Below are 15,568 nucleotides of genomic sequence, written 5' to 3'. Positions count from 1 at the left end.
TCAGCCGGGATAGGTTCCAGCCTCTGCCATGGAAGGACCGCTTCTTGAGTCATCGATGTCTGCTCGGTATCATCCACCCAGAAAACCATCTGTTGCTTTAATTTGGCTGTTTGTGGTATTATAAGCATCACATTTGCAGTGTATTTAAGATCTCCAAAGCACAGTCAACACTTTGATCTTGGTTCCCTGGATCATGTGCCTGTTTCTATGACTGGTGCTCCATCTTGCAGGTGTACCTAATAAAGTGCCTTGTGAGTGTATGCTGACTGCCATCGTGGCCAATCAGATTCAAGATGTGGGGGTGCCTCCCAGCCAGTCTGGCTCTGTGGCTGTTGCCTGGCAACAGCGAGCGCTGCTCCATAATTCACTCGTTGGCAAAAGCCTGCAGGGGCTCACGTTAGATGAGGTGAGACGAACAGACACTATGAGGAGTAAATCATGCATTTCCCACACTGCCGGGCAGCAATATGAAGTCAAAGTAATCACATGGATAAATAAATACATCCAAATGTATAGAAATATCAAAATAGATTTTGTCCATCTCTGTCTTACAGGAGGTCATGGAGGCACTGCACGCATTGTGACACAGTTCTGCTGTGACACACCGATCTACGCCGTCCAGTGGGATGCAACAACCGCTTGTCAGTCACATGCTGTGCTGCTTCAGGGAATTAAACACTAAAAGGGTTAAAAGGGGAGGACGTCCGACTGATTTGAAGTCAGTAGTGTGTGGATGAGAGAGGAAAGAGAGGCATAGAGGAGCCGGCTGAGGAAGCAAACGCTCACGATGCTGCGGGTAGGAAGAACTGTCACCTGTTTTCAATGAGTGCTCATCTCATGTTATTCTTCCACATTTGATTCCATACCCAGATCTGTTCCACTGCAGTCTGACTGGCTTTGCTCTGCTGAGTGCATGGGAGCACACCTCAAAATTGTTAATGTGCATGGGTGAGACAGCACTTTGGCACCCACTCCTGGCAGAGAGAGAGCGAGAGAAAGAGGGAAGGAGGGAGACCACACACAAAGTTAAGACGTGAATTATTGTGGAAACAAGTGGACAAAATGAACGGTGAAACTTTGACTGTCAGTGGACCAAACAGAAACTGTACGAGTAGCAGCTGGGAAGATGCTGGCAAAGTTGGGAAGCCCTCTACTCCGACACGGAAACCTCAACCTGTAAGTACTCCTACAACAGCATAGTTGTCATAGCAATGTTTGGTTTTCCTGGTCTCCATTTCATTGTGGTGAAGCTAACTGCTATCGAAACAAGAGAAGACAGCAGTGGCATCCTTTGGACTGCGTTATCAAGTGTAGCAGTGTAAATATCAATTTCATGTTCCATTAGGGAAGAGAAAGTGTAAGCTAGGCAGTAAGCTAGGCAAAGCAGGTGGCTTCTTGTTTCACATTAGCAGGCTCTTCTGCAACCTGTGGATGCATCAACGATTTAAAAAATATATATATAAGCACAATAACCTCTTGCAGTATGCATGACTTTCAGTAAAAGATTTGGTATAATTGTTTATATTGTAATTCAATATGAATTTTGAGTTTATCTAAATGGTATTGGTATTCAAACCAAACTGCAAACTGTTTTCTTTTTTTGTACTTTGAGCCTCCAAAGGGTTAAGAGTGTGAGGAATTGTGGTATGTGCCCTCCGAGAGGAGAAGCGTTTTATATCACTGTCACCTCTGCTCTGCTAGCCCAACAACAACAACAACATGATTCTTGGCCAAAGTGAGATGTAACAGAAGTAATAAACTGTTCTGTTCATCTCTCTACGCTCTCTCTAGTTTAGTTGGCAACTTTCAAACTGGCCTCGTTTTATTCCATCATCTTGACTCGTGTACCATGTCACTTCCCAGCCCAAACCTGAGAACGCCATCACCATCGCAGTGTCGTCGCGAGTCCTCTTTAACATGGAGCGGGAGCAGCAGATTTACGAGCGGCAAGGCATGGAGGAGTATCTCAAGTATCAGGTGGAGCATGAAAGTGAGCCTTTCAGTCCCGGCCCTGCTTTCTCCTTTGTCAAGGTCAGAGAGACACTAGTGTGGTACCACCCAGCACAAATGTACACTCAGGGTGGGAAGCACAACTGTAACTCACAAAATCATGCTACCATTGTGCATAAATTTATGACAATACTAGGATTCCTTGACAGCCAATGCAGTAGAAATGAATGGTCCCCTCTTATTCAATGATGTTCTACCAGTAATACTGTATGTGTGTTGTTTATAATCACCAGTGAGGAAAAACTATCATCTCACTTGTTTGCTCCACTTTTGAGATGAGAAGCACTCAAACATTGCTTTTGAAGTTCCTGGTTTTCATGAAGTCATGAACAAAAAACCCCTCCTTCCTCATAGACATGATACCACCTGTGACTCTGCCCCATGTACATTCGTCCCTCGCTACTTCGCAGTTCGAATTTCGCGGCTTCACTCGATCACTGTTTTCCAAAAATATATGAATGACTAAATCATGCTGTTTTGTGGTTGAATACGGCCTATTATTTTCCCAAAAAATAGTCATGTTGAAGCAAATTTTACATGTATTTGGCCTAAATTAAGCATTTTCAAGCATAAAAATTGATAAATTAGCTAAAATACACATATAAGGCATTCAGAAGACGCATTCAAAGATGCTGTGAATGACATGTGGTTTTCTAAACCGGTCACTCGGTGTCAATAATGTTACTCTAATGTTCATTGACACACACACACGCCAGACTTGATCGCAAAAGCTGGGGGTTTGGATTATCTCATAACTTTATTATGACATTTTTACAGAGCTGCTGGAAATGTGAATTTGTCTTGGAGATGAATAAAGTATCTATCAAATCTAATATCTCAAAAAAATCTCTAATAAAAACACGGGCTACTGTTGCTGCAGTAACCCACCAGCGTCACCTCCTGTTCGCTCACCACTCAGCTCCCTTAAGGAAACATATTTATAGCAACACACAAGCACGAGTCTTATTTAGGTCTTATTATGTCCACTATATTTGGTAATACGAGTGTAAAGGTGACTATATGGGTGTTAGTTTATGTCTTGGGGGTCTAATGTTAAAACCCATATTTAGAAGGTTGCCCGCAGATTTTCTATGCTCGAAATACAAAAATATTCCAATGATAAAGAAGGAATCCTACTTTGGGGAAATTCACTTATCACGGTTGAGTCTGGAAGCAATTAAAGGGATAGTTCGAATTTTTTGACATGAAGTTGTATGACATCCCATCAGCAGTGTAGTGCATCAACAGTGACTTACCCCCCCCAAGTGTTGATTTTTTGCACTTTGTTTGGCAGTCATTAAACGCACCTTAGTTGCTGTGAGACACCGAAGTGATACTTACATCTAACAATCTGGCCTCAAAACCTGCGGAGGTCAACATGTGCTAATATATGATTGTAAGTGATTACTGGAATCACAAAAGGCAAGTAGTGTGGATTATGTTGAGCACAGAAGAAACACTTTCGGAGAAAAAAAAATTGCGCAAAAATTCCTTTCAATGTGTGGGAACATATGCATTTTTATATGCGACATTTGGCTATTTCATCATTATCAAAGTTTTCCTATGGTAACTCAATAATCCTGATTATGTGGTCCCAATCTGAATTAGGTGAGCGGCAGATTTCTCCACATTTTGGGTCAAAATCAAACCTGGCATTCCAAGAAAAAAATGTCACGACCAGTCATACAGCAGAGCTTATCAACCGAGCCACAGCAGCACGTGCTTGAGTCTTCTATAACATTTGTTAATATTAGCGGGATCAGCCCACATACTTTTCATGCTCTGCTGGTGTCGTTGCTAACGCGATTGAAGAGCATCTTACACTTTTCCCTGGCAGAGCAAATCTGTTTAGCATGTAATGACATCTAGATCGATAATACTATTTGCCCCATTGGCTGGACAGGACAGGTTTAACAAAAACCCAAAAAAGTCTCGAGACTTTAACTTTAACCCACCACTGGAGAGTGTTTTTACATGTTGCTTTGTGCTTCTGGAGGTGGTACATGCATAATAAGGATTAAAGAGCAAACAAACACGTGGAGCCTCCCCCACTTATGCAGCGCGTTTGTATATTTTGTGCCAAAATCTGTCTTTGGTCATGTTCCCAGGCTCTGGAGGCTGTCAACACTCGACTGCGGGATCTCTACCCTCAGAGCGAGGAGCTGTTTGATGTGGTACTCGTGACCAACAACCACGCATACGTGGGCCTCAGGCTCATCAATACCATCAATCATCATCGTGAGTTACACACACACACACACACACACACACACACACACACACCCACACACACACACACACACACACACAAAGGCACCAATAGATGGGGGTTCTGCTTTTTATGAGACAAACTTCCAGTACCAGTGTTCTGCGATTACAAAGATTCCTTTGAATGTGATGGACAATTCAGGTCATTCAGGCACACAAATATGTACAGGAAGTTGCATCCTGGAAGGTTGAGAAAGACAAATAGAATTTGATTCTTATTTTGTGGTACTACACTGTTTTGCTTGCAAATCTGCTCTTGTTGACCAATTCCCAGTCTGCTGTTTGGTTAAAATTGGATCCTACACCACATAATGGCCCACAGGGGAATTAGAGGGAGTTGAAGACCCCACGCTCGTCAGACCCACTGGTGTAATCAAGCAGAGTGGAAAAATCTGCACTGCTTTCTATGAGATCCTAGGCTTTGCATGTCAATCTACATTCCTGTTCCCTTCTCAACATCTCAACCCTTTTTCACCAAGCTGGTTCCAGCACTAGCCTGGAGCAAGACCCTGACTTAGCACCAGTTCTTTGCTTTTTGACCGCCTAAGCAGCACCTCCTGGCTCTCATAGCAGCAACTTTTTGTTGGTCTATACCCAAAAACGGATACAATCCCTCGTTTACTGCGGTGGTTCCAGACCCAACCTTGATAAGTGAATTTCCGCAAAGTAGGATTCCTCATTTATAAATGGAATATTTTCGTAGTTAGACCATAAAAAACCTGTTTACGACCTTGTGAATACGGGTTTTAACATTATTAGTGTCACACCCTGTGTCTTTGCCTGTGTGACAGTTCGTTGTTTTCCCTGCGTATGTTTTAGTTACGGTTCCATGCTCTTATTTTGTATTTACTTCCTGTTCTGTTCCGTTCAGTTTTTTATCCATCTTTACTTTCTGTTCCAGCGCACATGCCTCCTCATTTGTGTTTGATTAGATCAGCCTTTGGCGTCTGTCTGGCGTTGGTCCGTTGTGCTTGTTAGCCTGTTATCTTGCTGGATCCCTGTTGCTGCTCTGCAACCAGTATTAAAAGATGTCATTTACCTGCGCTTGGGTCTCGTCTATGCACCCTGGGGTCGTTGCTAGCACGAACACCATGCCAAGGCATGACAAATAGAGCTGTTTAATAACATCCATATAGTCACCTTGACACTCATATTCCCCAATATAGTAGATACTGTATAATCATAGAAAATAAGACATAAATAAAACTTGTGTAAATAAACAATGAATGTGTTTTGGACATGTGGACAGAAAGTGACCTCGGAGTTGAGTCGAGGTTTAGCTGGATTACGGACGCAACAGTAGCTCGTGTTATTATTATACAGTATTATTATTGTGCTAGTTATGAGATAATTGAAGCCTGCAGTAAAAGCTTACTGTCTGGCACTTGTATGTTTCACCTACTGACTAGTGGAGAATACTGCATATTGGATGCGTCTTCTTAATGCCTTGTATTTGTATTTTAGTTCAGTTAGCCAGTTTTATGCTTGAAAATGCTTAATGTTTGCAAAATATACATAAAATTTGCTTAAATATGCATACTTTTTTAAACTAATAGGGCGTATTCAACCAAGAAACAGCATGTTTTATTAATCCATATATTTTTGAAAAACCATGATAGAGTGAAGCTGCAAAATTTGAATCGCAATGTGTTGAGGGATTACTGTAATTCACTCTACCCACTAATATGCAACGATATGCTAAAAATAGCCCCAAAAAATAAAAAGGTAGTGTAGTGTGAGAGCTTGTATACATTTACATGTATGTGATATTAAATAAGTAAGTACACTTCATGCCTGATGGCCACTCATTCACTAGTTGGAAACTCGAGAGCTGAATGTCCTAAAGGTGGAACAATTTGGAATTCTCAGGGAAAATATGCCTCTAAAAATGAGAAGTAAACACAGGAGACCCTCATTCATCTCTATGGTTCTTCCTAATGATGCGGTCAATGCAGCTTGGTTTTTGCAATTTCCCTCCTCTCTGGACACTCATCACAACATTCCTCGAGTGACATAAAAGATATGCGTATTTTAATGTCTTATTATTAACATATGTTTATTTTTAACACCAGAACGAAATATTTTAATTAGAATTGATTTCTATGGAAAACAAATGAGAAGAAGTAGATAGGCTTTATGCTTCTTCCTGCTCCTTTTCGGATGTTTGGATACTGTTTACTGTTTAAATTCTTAATTTTGACTTTTGTTGTGCTTTGTAATATTTTTAAATGTTATAAAATGTTATGAAACCATTAATTCGTTTATTCATGAAATCAGTGCCGGAGTGGATTGTGGCCAACTTTGTAGGTTCTGCTGTATGTCCTATTTAAGCATAAATGTACTGGTGTAGCATCTCACTCTAGGCCCAGTACCGGTCCGTGGGCGGGCGCAATGATAAAAAAAAATACACCCCCCAAAAAAATACTTTTGTAAATAACTAAATACAATTTTAAGTAAATGCATATCAATTTTGGAAATATGGGCCATTATTTTATTGAAAAAATAATATAGTTTGAAGTTTTTGCATGTTTATATTGTTTGTTGCGAGTGTCCCACTTTGTTTGACAGTCCTTGAACGCACCATTGTACGAGCGCTAGCCTTCTCCCACTCTGCACAGATTGTCAACCATACTGTATTTTTATCGGGGTTTTTTCACTTCATATGCTCCCAAATGCTGATACTCTGTGGGAATGCATAAAGGTCAAGTTTGATGACGTTATTGAGTGCTAATGTGTATATTTGTTGTGTGCACAGCTTCAAGTTAATTCATGCTAGCACACTGCCTGTTAGCACACACACCAAGCAGCGGCGCTATGATCGTCTCTGTGAAAAACAAACTCCAAGCTCATAGTGGTGGATGGTGGGTCTGTATGCACTTTGTGCTTTTATTTCGATGTTGTTCCTGTCTTAGTTTTACACAATACATACTAAATTAGGTAAATTACATCGCTATACAACCCCCACCACCACCACGCCCGGATTTTTGGGAACACGAGCCGGCCGTGAGTCCAAAAATGTTGTGTACCACGGCTCGAGGCTACAAATTCAATAGGCTATAAATTCAATACAAAAACTTTGTACCTTTACAAAGGTAGTAATTATAGCCTAAACATTAGAGAAAGCGCTCTGTGTGTTACAGTGCAAAGGAAATAAACATAGAGCTACAGTAAATTGCTACTCCTAAACTAATGCAGTATTATAATTGCTCTTGTGTTAGATCGCTTTAGAATGGGAAATGTACCTAATATTTAGGCTGATGAGACCAAACTGACTGTGATTGATAGTCTCTGATTCTCTTACAGGCTTGTTCATTGAACGCTTCTGTATGACGGGAGGAAACAGTCCTATAGGTTACTTAAAGGCCTACCACACGAACCTGTACCTTTCTGCTGACTCCACCAAAGTTCGAGAAGCTCTGGAAGAAGGTCAGTGCAGAAAAAAGGAAATTACTTGCAAAACTATACTTGAAAATTGGGCCCTAAGCTAATTTAATTTGGATCCCCACCCTCCAATTTCCCCCATTACAAAATGACTATATCACAAACATGGCCAGGAATTCTGGACCCCATGAAAAAAATCACATCGGGGTCCCTCTGGCCAGCTGTGGTCTCCACATCTCTCAGACCTAACTGACCAATTAAAAGCTATTTTTATACTATTTGACTTGAACCTCAATGGAGTTAGATGCATGTTTGGAATAATACAAATACATGGGAAACAAATTGTTCAATGAATGATTTTTTTGGGCAAAATCACAAATTCAGTGAAAAAAAACAGTCCAGCATTGGGATCAGACCCACACCCTCTGCCTAAAAAGGCAGCAGCTGTACCATTACACCACCAGGGGCTGGCAGGTGAATTCTGCCATTTTCTTCTCTTATTCTATTACATGCTGTCTATCACTGTGGCAACAAGCGCAGTGTGAGGTTGCTAGTCTCTTTTTTTCTCACCCGCTTCGGGCTGATTTGGTGCTCTGTGCCTCACGGCAGCGATGTGCGTCCTTTGCGCATTTGCAGAGAATGTGCCCCCTTGCGCAAAATGGGGGGCCCAACACACAACATGCGTTCTGCGTGTAGGGAGGGGCGGCTCTGTCTGTAATACAAGGTAATGATTGTCTGCTATGTCTTTTTTTTTTTTTTTTTTTTTACATTTGAGGTAGTGGCAGAAACAAAAATATGATGTGTGTTTGTGTGTATCAGGCATAGCTGCAGCCACCATGTTCACCCCAGAGAAAATGAAGGAAGTATCAGAGACTCAGCTCCGTGTTGCTTTTGACGGTGACGCTGTCCTCTTCTCGGACGAGTCGGAACGCATTTTCAAAGCCCATGGATTGGACAAGTTCTTTGAGCATGAGAAGGCTCATGAGAATAAGCCTCTGGACCATGTATAGTATACACACACAGTGCACTCTTTCTTTTGACCGGAAATGTATTCAGCATAGGCCCCCAAAAACATCTGGACCACAAATTCTGATGCAAACTAGCAATTAGACAGGGTTTAACTGCAGATAGCATGGTACCACTTTTAAAAAATTAAAATAATGAGAGGATAGCATTTTACTGTGGAATCTCCAAAGTCAAACAGCCCCAAAAATTGGAGGACAAACCAACTTGCTGAGCAGCTAAAGCAGGGGTGTCCAAAGTGTGGTCCCGGGGCTGTATGTGGCCCACGGCTGTTTTTTTGTTTATTGGCCCACAGCGCATTAAAAAGTACAGTTAAACAAACAAGGAAAACGTCAGTAAAAAATGGAAAAAATGGCAGTAATTTTACGAGAATAAAGTCTAAATATTAAGAAAATAAAGTAATAATATTAAAAGAAAGACATTTTCCTGTTAAAAGTAATGGAAAAAAGTAATAATTTTCTGAGAATAAAGTCACAATAATCGTAGCAGTTGCAATGTAACTGTTAGAAGCGTAACACTGAAATATTAAAGAAAAAAAGATGTTATTTTCTCAAGTCGTAACAAAACAAAAAATGAAGTTTCAAATTTTGGAAAATTAGGCTGGGAAAAAAGTTATGATATTAGGAGGATAATGTTTTCTCCTGCTTATCTGGGTCCGGGTTGTGTTGGCAGCAGTCTCACGAGGGAAGTCCAGACTTCTCGGTCTCCGGCCACCTCTTCCCGTTCCACAGGCAGGACACCAAGGCGTTCCCAGGCCAGTTGTGAGACATAATCCGTCTAGCGTGTCCGAGGTCTGCCAGAGGGCCTTCTCCCGGCTGGGCATGCCCAGAACACGTCACCAGGGAGGCATCTGGGCTAGATGCCCAAGCCACCTCGACTGGGTCCCCTTGATGTGAAGTAGCAGCGGGTGACCGAGCTCCTCATCCTATCTCTTAGAAATGGATGAATGAGCAAAGAAGTGTAATGTAAGGAGAAAAAGTTCATACTAACCATACGCTTTTTCACCCATATCACAAAGCTGAGATGAAATGTAAAATATCAAAGTGGCCCCTCCATCCTTTTGGTTTTTTAGTATGCGGCCCTTGATGGAAAGAGTTTGGACACCCCTGTTTTAAAGCAATTACTCCACGTGTGTTTTGATTTTTCTTTTGCTTTTTTGGGATGCCACCCGCCCAGAAGGGTGCCAGTGACAGCAAAGAGGAAAAGTGTAATGACAAACAAAGAAACAGACATTCTTACTGAGGCCCAGGAAAGCATCTGGCCGATCAGCACTTACTGAATCAGTGCCAAACAGATGCCCAAACAACCATAAAATGTGTTCTGCTGCATGCTGGCAGACATACGCTTCCACTTCCAGCAATACCCTTAAAACGCCACAAGGTGTCAGTATTGCTCTACAAACACGTTCCCGTTCCCTCTCTGTCTGTCAAATGCCTTCGAAGGGTGAGTAGTTTTACTCAACATTGGTTAACTTCTCTGTTATATTACTTAAAACACTGAATGTACAGTTACTAAAGGTTTTATGATGGTGATAACTAAGAATAATGATTACATTTTTCAAGAAAACCTGTCAACCATTGTCACACAGTGAAATGTGCTCGACTTTGGAGGTACCACTGTATAGATGTATCACTATACAGCTATAGTGATAATTATTACACATTTTAGAACTGTTGCACATGTTATTTAGGAGTACTTGTATAATGTCTTCAAGTTTGTCAGCTCGGGTACACTTTATTCCCACATTGGGGAAATTCACTGTGCTCTTCCTTCCTGCTGCAGGGCCCATTGAAGGGTTTCCTGGAGGCTTTGGGAAAGCTACAGAGGAAGTTTTTTGACAAAGGCCTGCGCATGGATTGCCCTATCCGTACCTACCTGGTGACGGCCCGCAGCGCCGCCAGTTCCGGTACCAGAGCCTTAAAAACTCTGCGTTCCTGGGGCCTGGAAATCGACGAGGCCCTCTTCCTAGCAGGTGCGCCAAAGGGCCCCATGCTGGAGAAGATCAGACCGCACATTTTCTTTGACGATCAGATGTTTCACGTGGAAGGTGCAGCCGAGCTTGGCACGGTGGCCTGTCATGTTCCCTACGGTATTGCGCAGAAAGTTGCAAAGAAATGACATCTTCATTAGTTGAACATCGACAGGCATAGGAGCATTCATAAGCATAAGAAGTACCAAAATGGGTTGAAAAGGCAATATAGTTAAGTCAGTTGAGTTTGCTTAAGAATTTGAAAGCAGCCTGGATGTGTGAACAGAATGTGATGCACGAGAGTCTGTAGTGCGTGCAAAATGTTTGTTAATAATCATCTTGTCAAATTCATGCCTCGCCGTATGGTATGTTGTATTTTTATGGTTTTGTATTTTATTTTTTTTTTGTCTTGAATGTCGGTGGCATGTTGTAAATGACTGGTCATGTATTTTACCACTATAAATTTGGCACATTGGTGAAAGAAAGTATATATAATGGAAACCTAACAGATTTGATATGTTATATCGACACTCGTGGGCAGGCTTCATTTCTGCTACTTGTGCCTCCTGTCTTGTTTGGACATTTACCTGCGTGACACAAGTCTTAGGTAAATGAAAACAAGAGACACTATCAGCTGCAGTCAATCATGATCACTGACAAGAAGTTAATAGGAGATGGTCAAGTTAAGACCTCCAGCACTACTTTTTTGGTATATTTGAACTTGTATGTATGATTATGACTGTAAATTAGAGAAAGTGTAAGAAAATCCAAACTGTATGATGGACAGGTGATTAGTCGAGGGCGTTCCCCGCTTTGACTCCAGCTTCTTTGTAACCCTGAACAGAATGAGCAGCATGAAAAAATGAATGTCAGAAGTGAGATTTTATTGATTTTATTGAAACAACTGAACGGAGGTTCTGCTGTTTAAAATAAGGAATACAATATGGAGTTATGTCCATTTGACAAAAAAAACATTGGTCTCAGATGATTGCAGCAACGAGTCCTCCTACCATCCCTCCTGCAGTGGCCACAGCTGCAGAGGCAGCGCCTGAAATACCAGCCATTCCTACAGTGAGATGAAAAACACTGCATTTATCCATCCTTTTCTTTTGTTTAGAAAATACACCACATGGATACACACAACACACAAAATACAAAAGGATGCAAAAGTGCAACGGTGCAATCTAGTTTGATATAGGATAAGTCATTGCTGCCTTTAAATAACAGTAATTCATCAAGTTTACAGTGGATTTTCTATTGTCCTAAAGCAATTACACAGCATAATACTCAAAGCTTTTCCGATGCTTTGCAGGAGCGCAGATTTATGCCACTGTAAGATACATGCAAGGCATTTAAAGATGCTAGCATATGTAGTATTTTACAGTGGTCACTAGATGTCAGTAATATTCCTGTAATGTGCAGTGAGAAACACACCGGACTTGATCACCTGAACAACAGACTTTTATCCCATATTATCTCCCACAATGTGCAATAATCCCTAAAACAAGATATTGCTGCGGCTGTACCCCGCCGAGCTAAAATTCAACTCTGATCCCGTGACGCCTGCATCACCGGAACACATTTACAGCAACACAAACGGGTCTTATTTATACCATAAATTGCTTATTTTCTGTTATTTTGTCTACTATATTGGATACCAATGCCAATACGAAGGTGAACGGTTGGAAACAGGCTTTCTATGCTCTAACTCCAAAAATATTCCATATTTAAATAAGAAGTCCTACTTTGTGGAAATTCGCTTATCACAGTTAACTCAGCGCAATTAGGCTTTTTAATGGGAGGGGCTATGGGAGCGTCGAATTCACATCCTTTGTGAGTTTCAAGCAGGGAAACAACTCTACCGACAAAATATGACTAATAGATGGCAGATGTGAGCTAGATGAGAACTTTTGAATCCAGAGCTTGACATAAACCGCACCACGGAAAGTGAGAGGGTTCCCATAGCTCCCCTTGTGTCGATCCTTAACCGGTTTTGAGATAGATCAGTAATACATCGAAAGATAGAGGCGGTCTTACAGAGAGACGACGGCATGGGAGAGTTTTTAGCTTTGTTTTTATAAAACCACTGTTCAGACATTAAAGGTAAAGTATGATCTACGGCAACTGTGTTTTTACAAAAAAGGCCTTTTCCTCTGAATTTTGTTCATAAACAAGAGGTTTTGGTGAAATTTTACCTTCTACTGCTGATTACTCAAGAACGGAAAAGATAAAAACAACCTTTCTTTTTCTGGTGGTCTCAGTGTTTTGATGAGAAAAAAAATCGGTTAAAATGCTCTAAAATTGCTGGCTTTGAAGGAAATGGCTGGCAGTGAAAGATAAATGAGAGATTACTGTACAACCCCCGTATACGCAGTTTTAATGTTGACTGCACACTGTCATTAATACTCCAAAACAGTAATTATATTGCTTCTTGGAATGTGACGTTAAGTTATTGTATTTACCAAAAGACTGTAAGACAGCCACGGTGCTCCCCGCCGCCACCCCACCTCCATTAGCGATGGCTGCGCTTGACATCATGCCTGCAGCATAGGATCCTGCTGCTATCCCAGCTGAGGTGAACCCGACCGCACCCAGAACCACTGGAGCCATGACCACCGAAGCACCTGGACCAAAGCGAACCACATTAGTGAAAACACTACAAAAGTACGTGTGCACCTGAGCAAAAGGCTATTTACCGGCGCCTGCAGCAACCGCAAGAACCGTCACTGAAATACAAAAAAACAACACTTATTGAAGACGAGGTGGTCAAATTGCTAGCATTGTATAGCATTGCTAGTATAGTGTATAGATATATAGTATAGTAGCGATATCACTTTTGATGATGATGCGGTATAAAGAGAGATACTCACACAATACCATGTCGTCGTTGATTTGATCTGACTTGAGTTTGAAGTGAGAGGACGGTTCTGGAAAACCACATTTAGCTGTAGAGGGCGTCAATTCATCCAGTTTCGTTTCTCCAGAATAGATGCAACACACGAGCGGCTTCAATTCCAGTTCTATTTAGGTTCCCGAACGGCTCCTCAGATTTTTCAAGTTTTTTCTTACCAAAATACTGTAAAATAAACTTTTAATGTATAAATGTAATTATATGAAATGCGTATTGTTTATATTGCTTCATTTATATTCTCAACATGGAACAAATTGTGGCACAAAAACGAATTACAAAACACCAACTTGAACGAAAGGTCCAATCTGATTGTGTGTATTATTTGTAAATTTCCAACTATTTACAGTGAAATAGCACATCAACAAAACATTACATTCAACAGGATACATTCATATTCAAATGTAAAAACTAAAATAAAAACAATAACAGTCTGTAGTGAAGACATTCAGAAACACAAAGTGCCTCAGCTTCTGTTTCAAGCTGCTCATTTTCCTCACCTTTCCAGCTGGCTTGTGTGTGTAACCCTTACATCCCCCTGCTGCTTGGTGTCAGCACACATGGCACCAACACATTTTAACCAATCACGTGCAGCTTTAAAGGGGTAGTTCAAATTTCTTGACATGAAGTTGTATGACATCCCCATCAGCGAAGTGCATCAACAGTGACTTGGTCCCATCATGCAGTGATACAACAGAAGAGACTGTGACGTCTGATTTGTTCGAGGATGCATTTTTGTGATGCAAATACTTTATATTGCTGTTTTGAGCACATATTGCTTTGAGAAGCTAAACGCTATACTTCAGTAACCCAGCAACTACCCGGAACTATGTTCCTCATCACCGAAATCCGACAAGAACTGGGCTCACGGGACCATGTGCGGGTTAAGTCACTGTTGGTGCACTACACTTCTGATGGGGGTATGTCACATACTGTGACATCATTTCAAAAAATCCGAACTATCCCTTTAACAGAAAAAAGGAAGGAAATGAATGTTGGCTCTTTCACTTCTAAGAGCCATCTCCAAGGATCAGTTAAGTCAAATTAATGAAAAAATCTGCATATTGAAGAAAATCTGACGCATTTTTTTGGTCTAAATTATGCATTTTCAAGCATAAAATGACTCAATGACTCTAAAATACAAATATAAGGCATTCAAAAGATGCATTCAAGGAATCCTACTCCGTGAAATATTTGCGGTCGGTTCCGGAACCAATTAACCTCAATAAACGAAGGATTGCTGTATTCCTGCAGGTGCGCCATCCTTCATTGTAGAATCATGTGGAATCGTGTGCAGGCTTTTTGTGCAAGCGGCCAAGGATGCAGCCGGGGATTCAGCTCCGGGTTACCCTACGCCACCACACTGATGGGGAAGGCTGCTTCGTGATCCTCCTCTCCTTGTTTCACAAACTTCTCAGCCACTTTGTAATAAAAGTCCAAGTCCCGTCGATGCTGGCGGGTGGACACACAGCTGCCCCAGACACCACTGCCTGACCACAGAGCAGCTTGTGGAGCATTTCAAAGGTTTTTCGCAGACGTCGTAGTCCAACTTCAGCCTCTTTATCTGGATGTCCTTTGAGGAGCCGAGCTGTTCTATGGATTGAGCACACTGAATAAGAGACTCCTGCAAATCCATTGTGCCTTCAGCTTTGCTATTTATGGCACTTGCTTATGTGCTTCCTCTTTGACAGCTCTGCCTTCTTTTGTGCTTCCTGTTGAGCATTCAGTGCAGACAGCTTCCTGCACCTTGAATCAGCTGGACTAGACTCCAGCTTCCATATAACCCCAAACAGAATAAGCAGCACAGAAAATGAATGTCTGTCTAAGATGAGTTTTTATTGGGATTTTACATGGAAACACATAGAAAAGTTGCGCCCTCGGGAACTTAGTACGCAGTCTACATAGTATACATACGAGGTATTTAAGTGCGGAAGTGCGCAAATTAAAACACAGCCGCACTGCTTTTTTATTTGACCTGCATCTGTAACTATGGAAACCCAAATACAGTG

At 41.4% G+C, this 15,568-nt stretch overlaps 2 protein-coding genes across 6 annotated transcripts; one reads left to right on the top strand and one right to left on the bottom strand.

Moving 5' to 3' along the window:
• The first annotated feature begins 335 nt into the window (after nt 1–335).
• LOC129192955 (cytosolic 5'-nucleotidase 1A-like) lies at nt 336–13,660 on the top strand. Of its 4 annotated transcripts, none has more exons than XM_054797453.1 (8): nt 336–406; nt 555–796; nt 871–1,176; nt 1,864–1,990; nt 4,119–4,248; nt 7,582–7,704; nt 8,479–8,663; nt 10,465–13,660. In XM_054797453.1, the coding sequence occupies exons 3-8, from the start codon at nt 1,127–1,129 to the stop codon at nt 10,798–10,800; spliced, it is 951 nt and encodes a 316-aa protein (XP_054653428.1). In that variant the 5' UTR covers nt 336–406; nt 555–796; nt 871–1,126; the 3' UTR covers nt 10,801–13,660. The 4 variants fall into 4 exon arrangements, with proteins under 4 accessions (XP_054653428.1, XP_054653425.1, XP_054653427.1 ...); XM_054797450.1 differs by having other exon boundaries at nt 1,864–2,031; nt 10,465–13,049; XM_054797452.1 differs by having other exon boundaries at nt 555–1,176; nt 1,864–2,031; nt 10,465–13,049.
• LOC129192956 (interferon alpha-inducible protein 27-like protein 2A) lies at nt 11,528–14,109 on the bottom strand. Of its 2 annotated transcripts, XM_054797455.1 has the most exons (5): nt 14,060–14,109; nt 13,522–13,578; nt 13,348–13,377; nt 13,114–13,275; nt 11,528–11,717 (listed from the first exon to the last, which is right to left on the bottom strand). In XM_054797455.1, the coding sequence occupies exons 2-5, from the start codon at nt 13,529–13,531 to the stop codon at nt 11,632–11,634; spliced, it is 288 nt and encodes a 95-aa protein (XP_054653430.1). In that variant the 5' UTR covers nt 13,532–13,578; nt 14,060–14,109; the 3' UTR covers nt 11,528–11,631. The 2 variants fall into 2 exon arrangements, with proteins under 2 accessions (XP_054653430.1, XP_054653429.1); XM_054797454.1 differs by lacking the exon at nt 14,060–14,109 and having other exon boundaries at nt 13,522–13,654.
• Between the last annotated feature and the right edge of the window lie 1,459 nt (nt 14,110–15,568).

Source organism: Dunckerocampus dactyliophorus, chromosome 13, assembly GCF_027744805.1.
Source record: "Dunckerocampus dactyliophorus isolate RoL2022-P2 chromosome 13, RoL_Ddac_1.1, whole genome shotgun sequence".
NCBI lineage: Eukaryota > Metazoa > Chordata > Actinopteri > Syngnathiformes > Syngnathidae > Dunckerocampus > Dunckerocampus dactyliophorus.
This window is presented reverse-complemented; position numbering and strand designations above follow the sequence as displayed.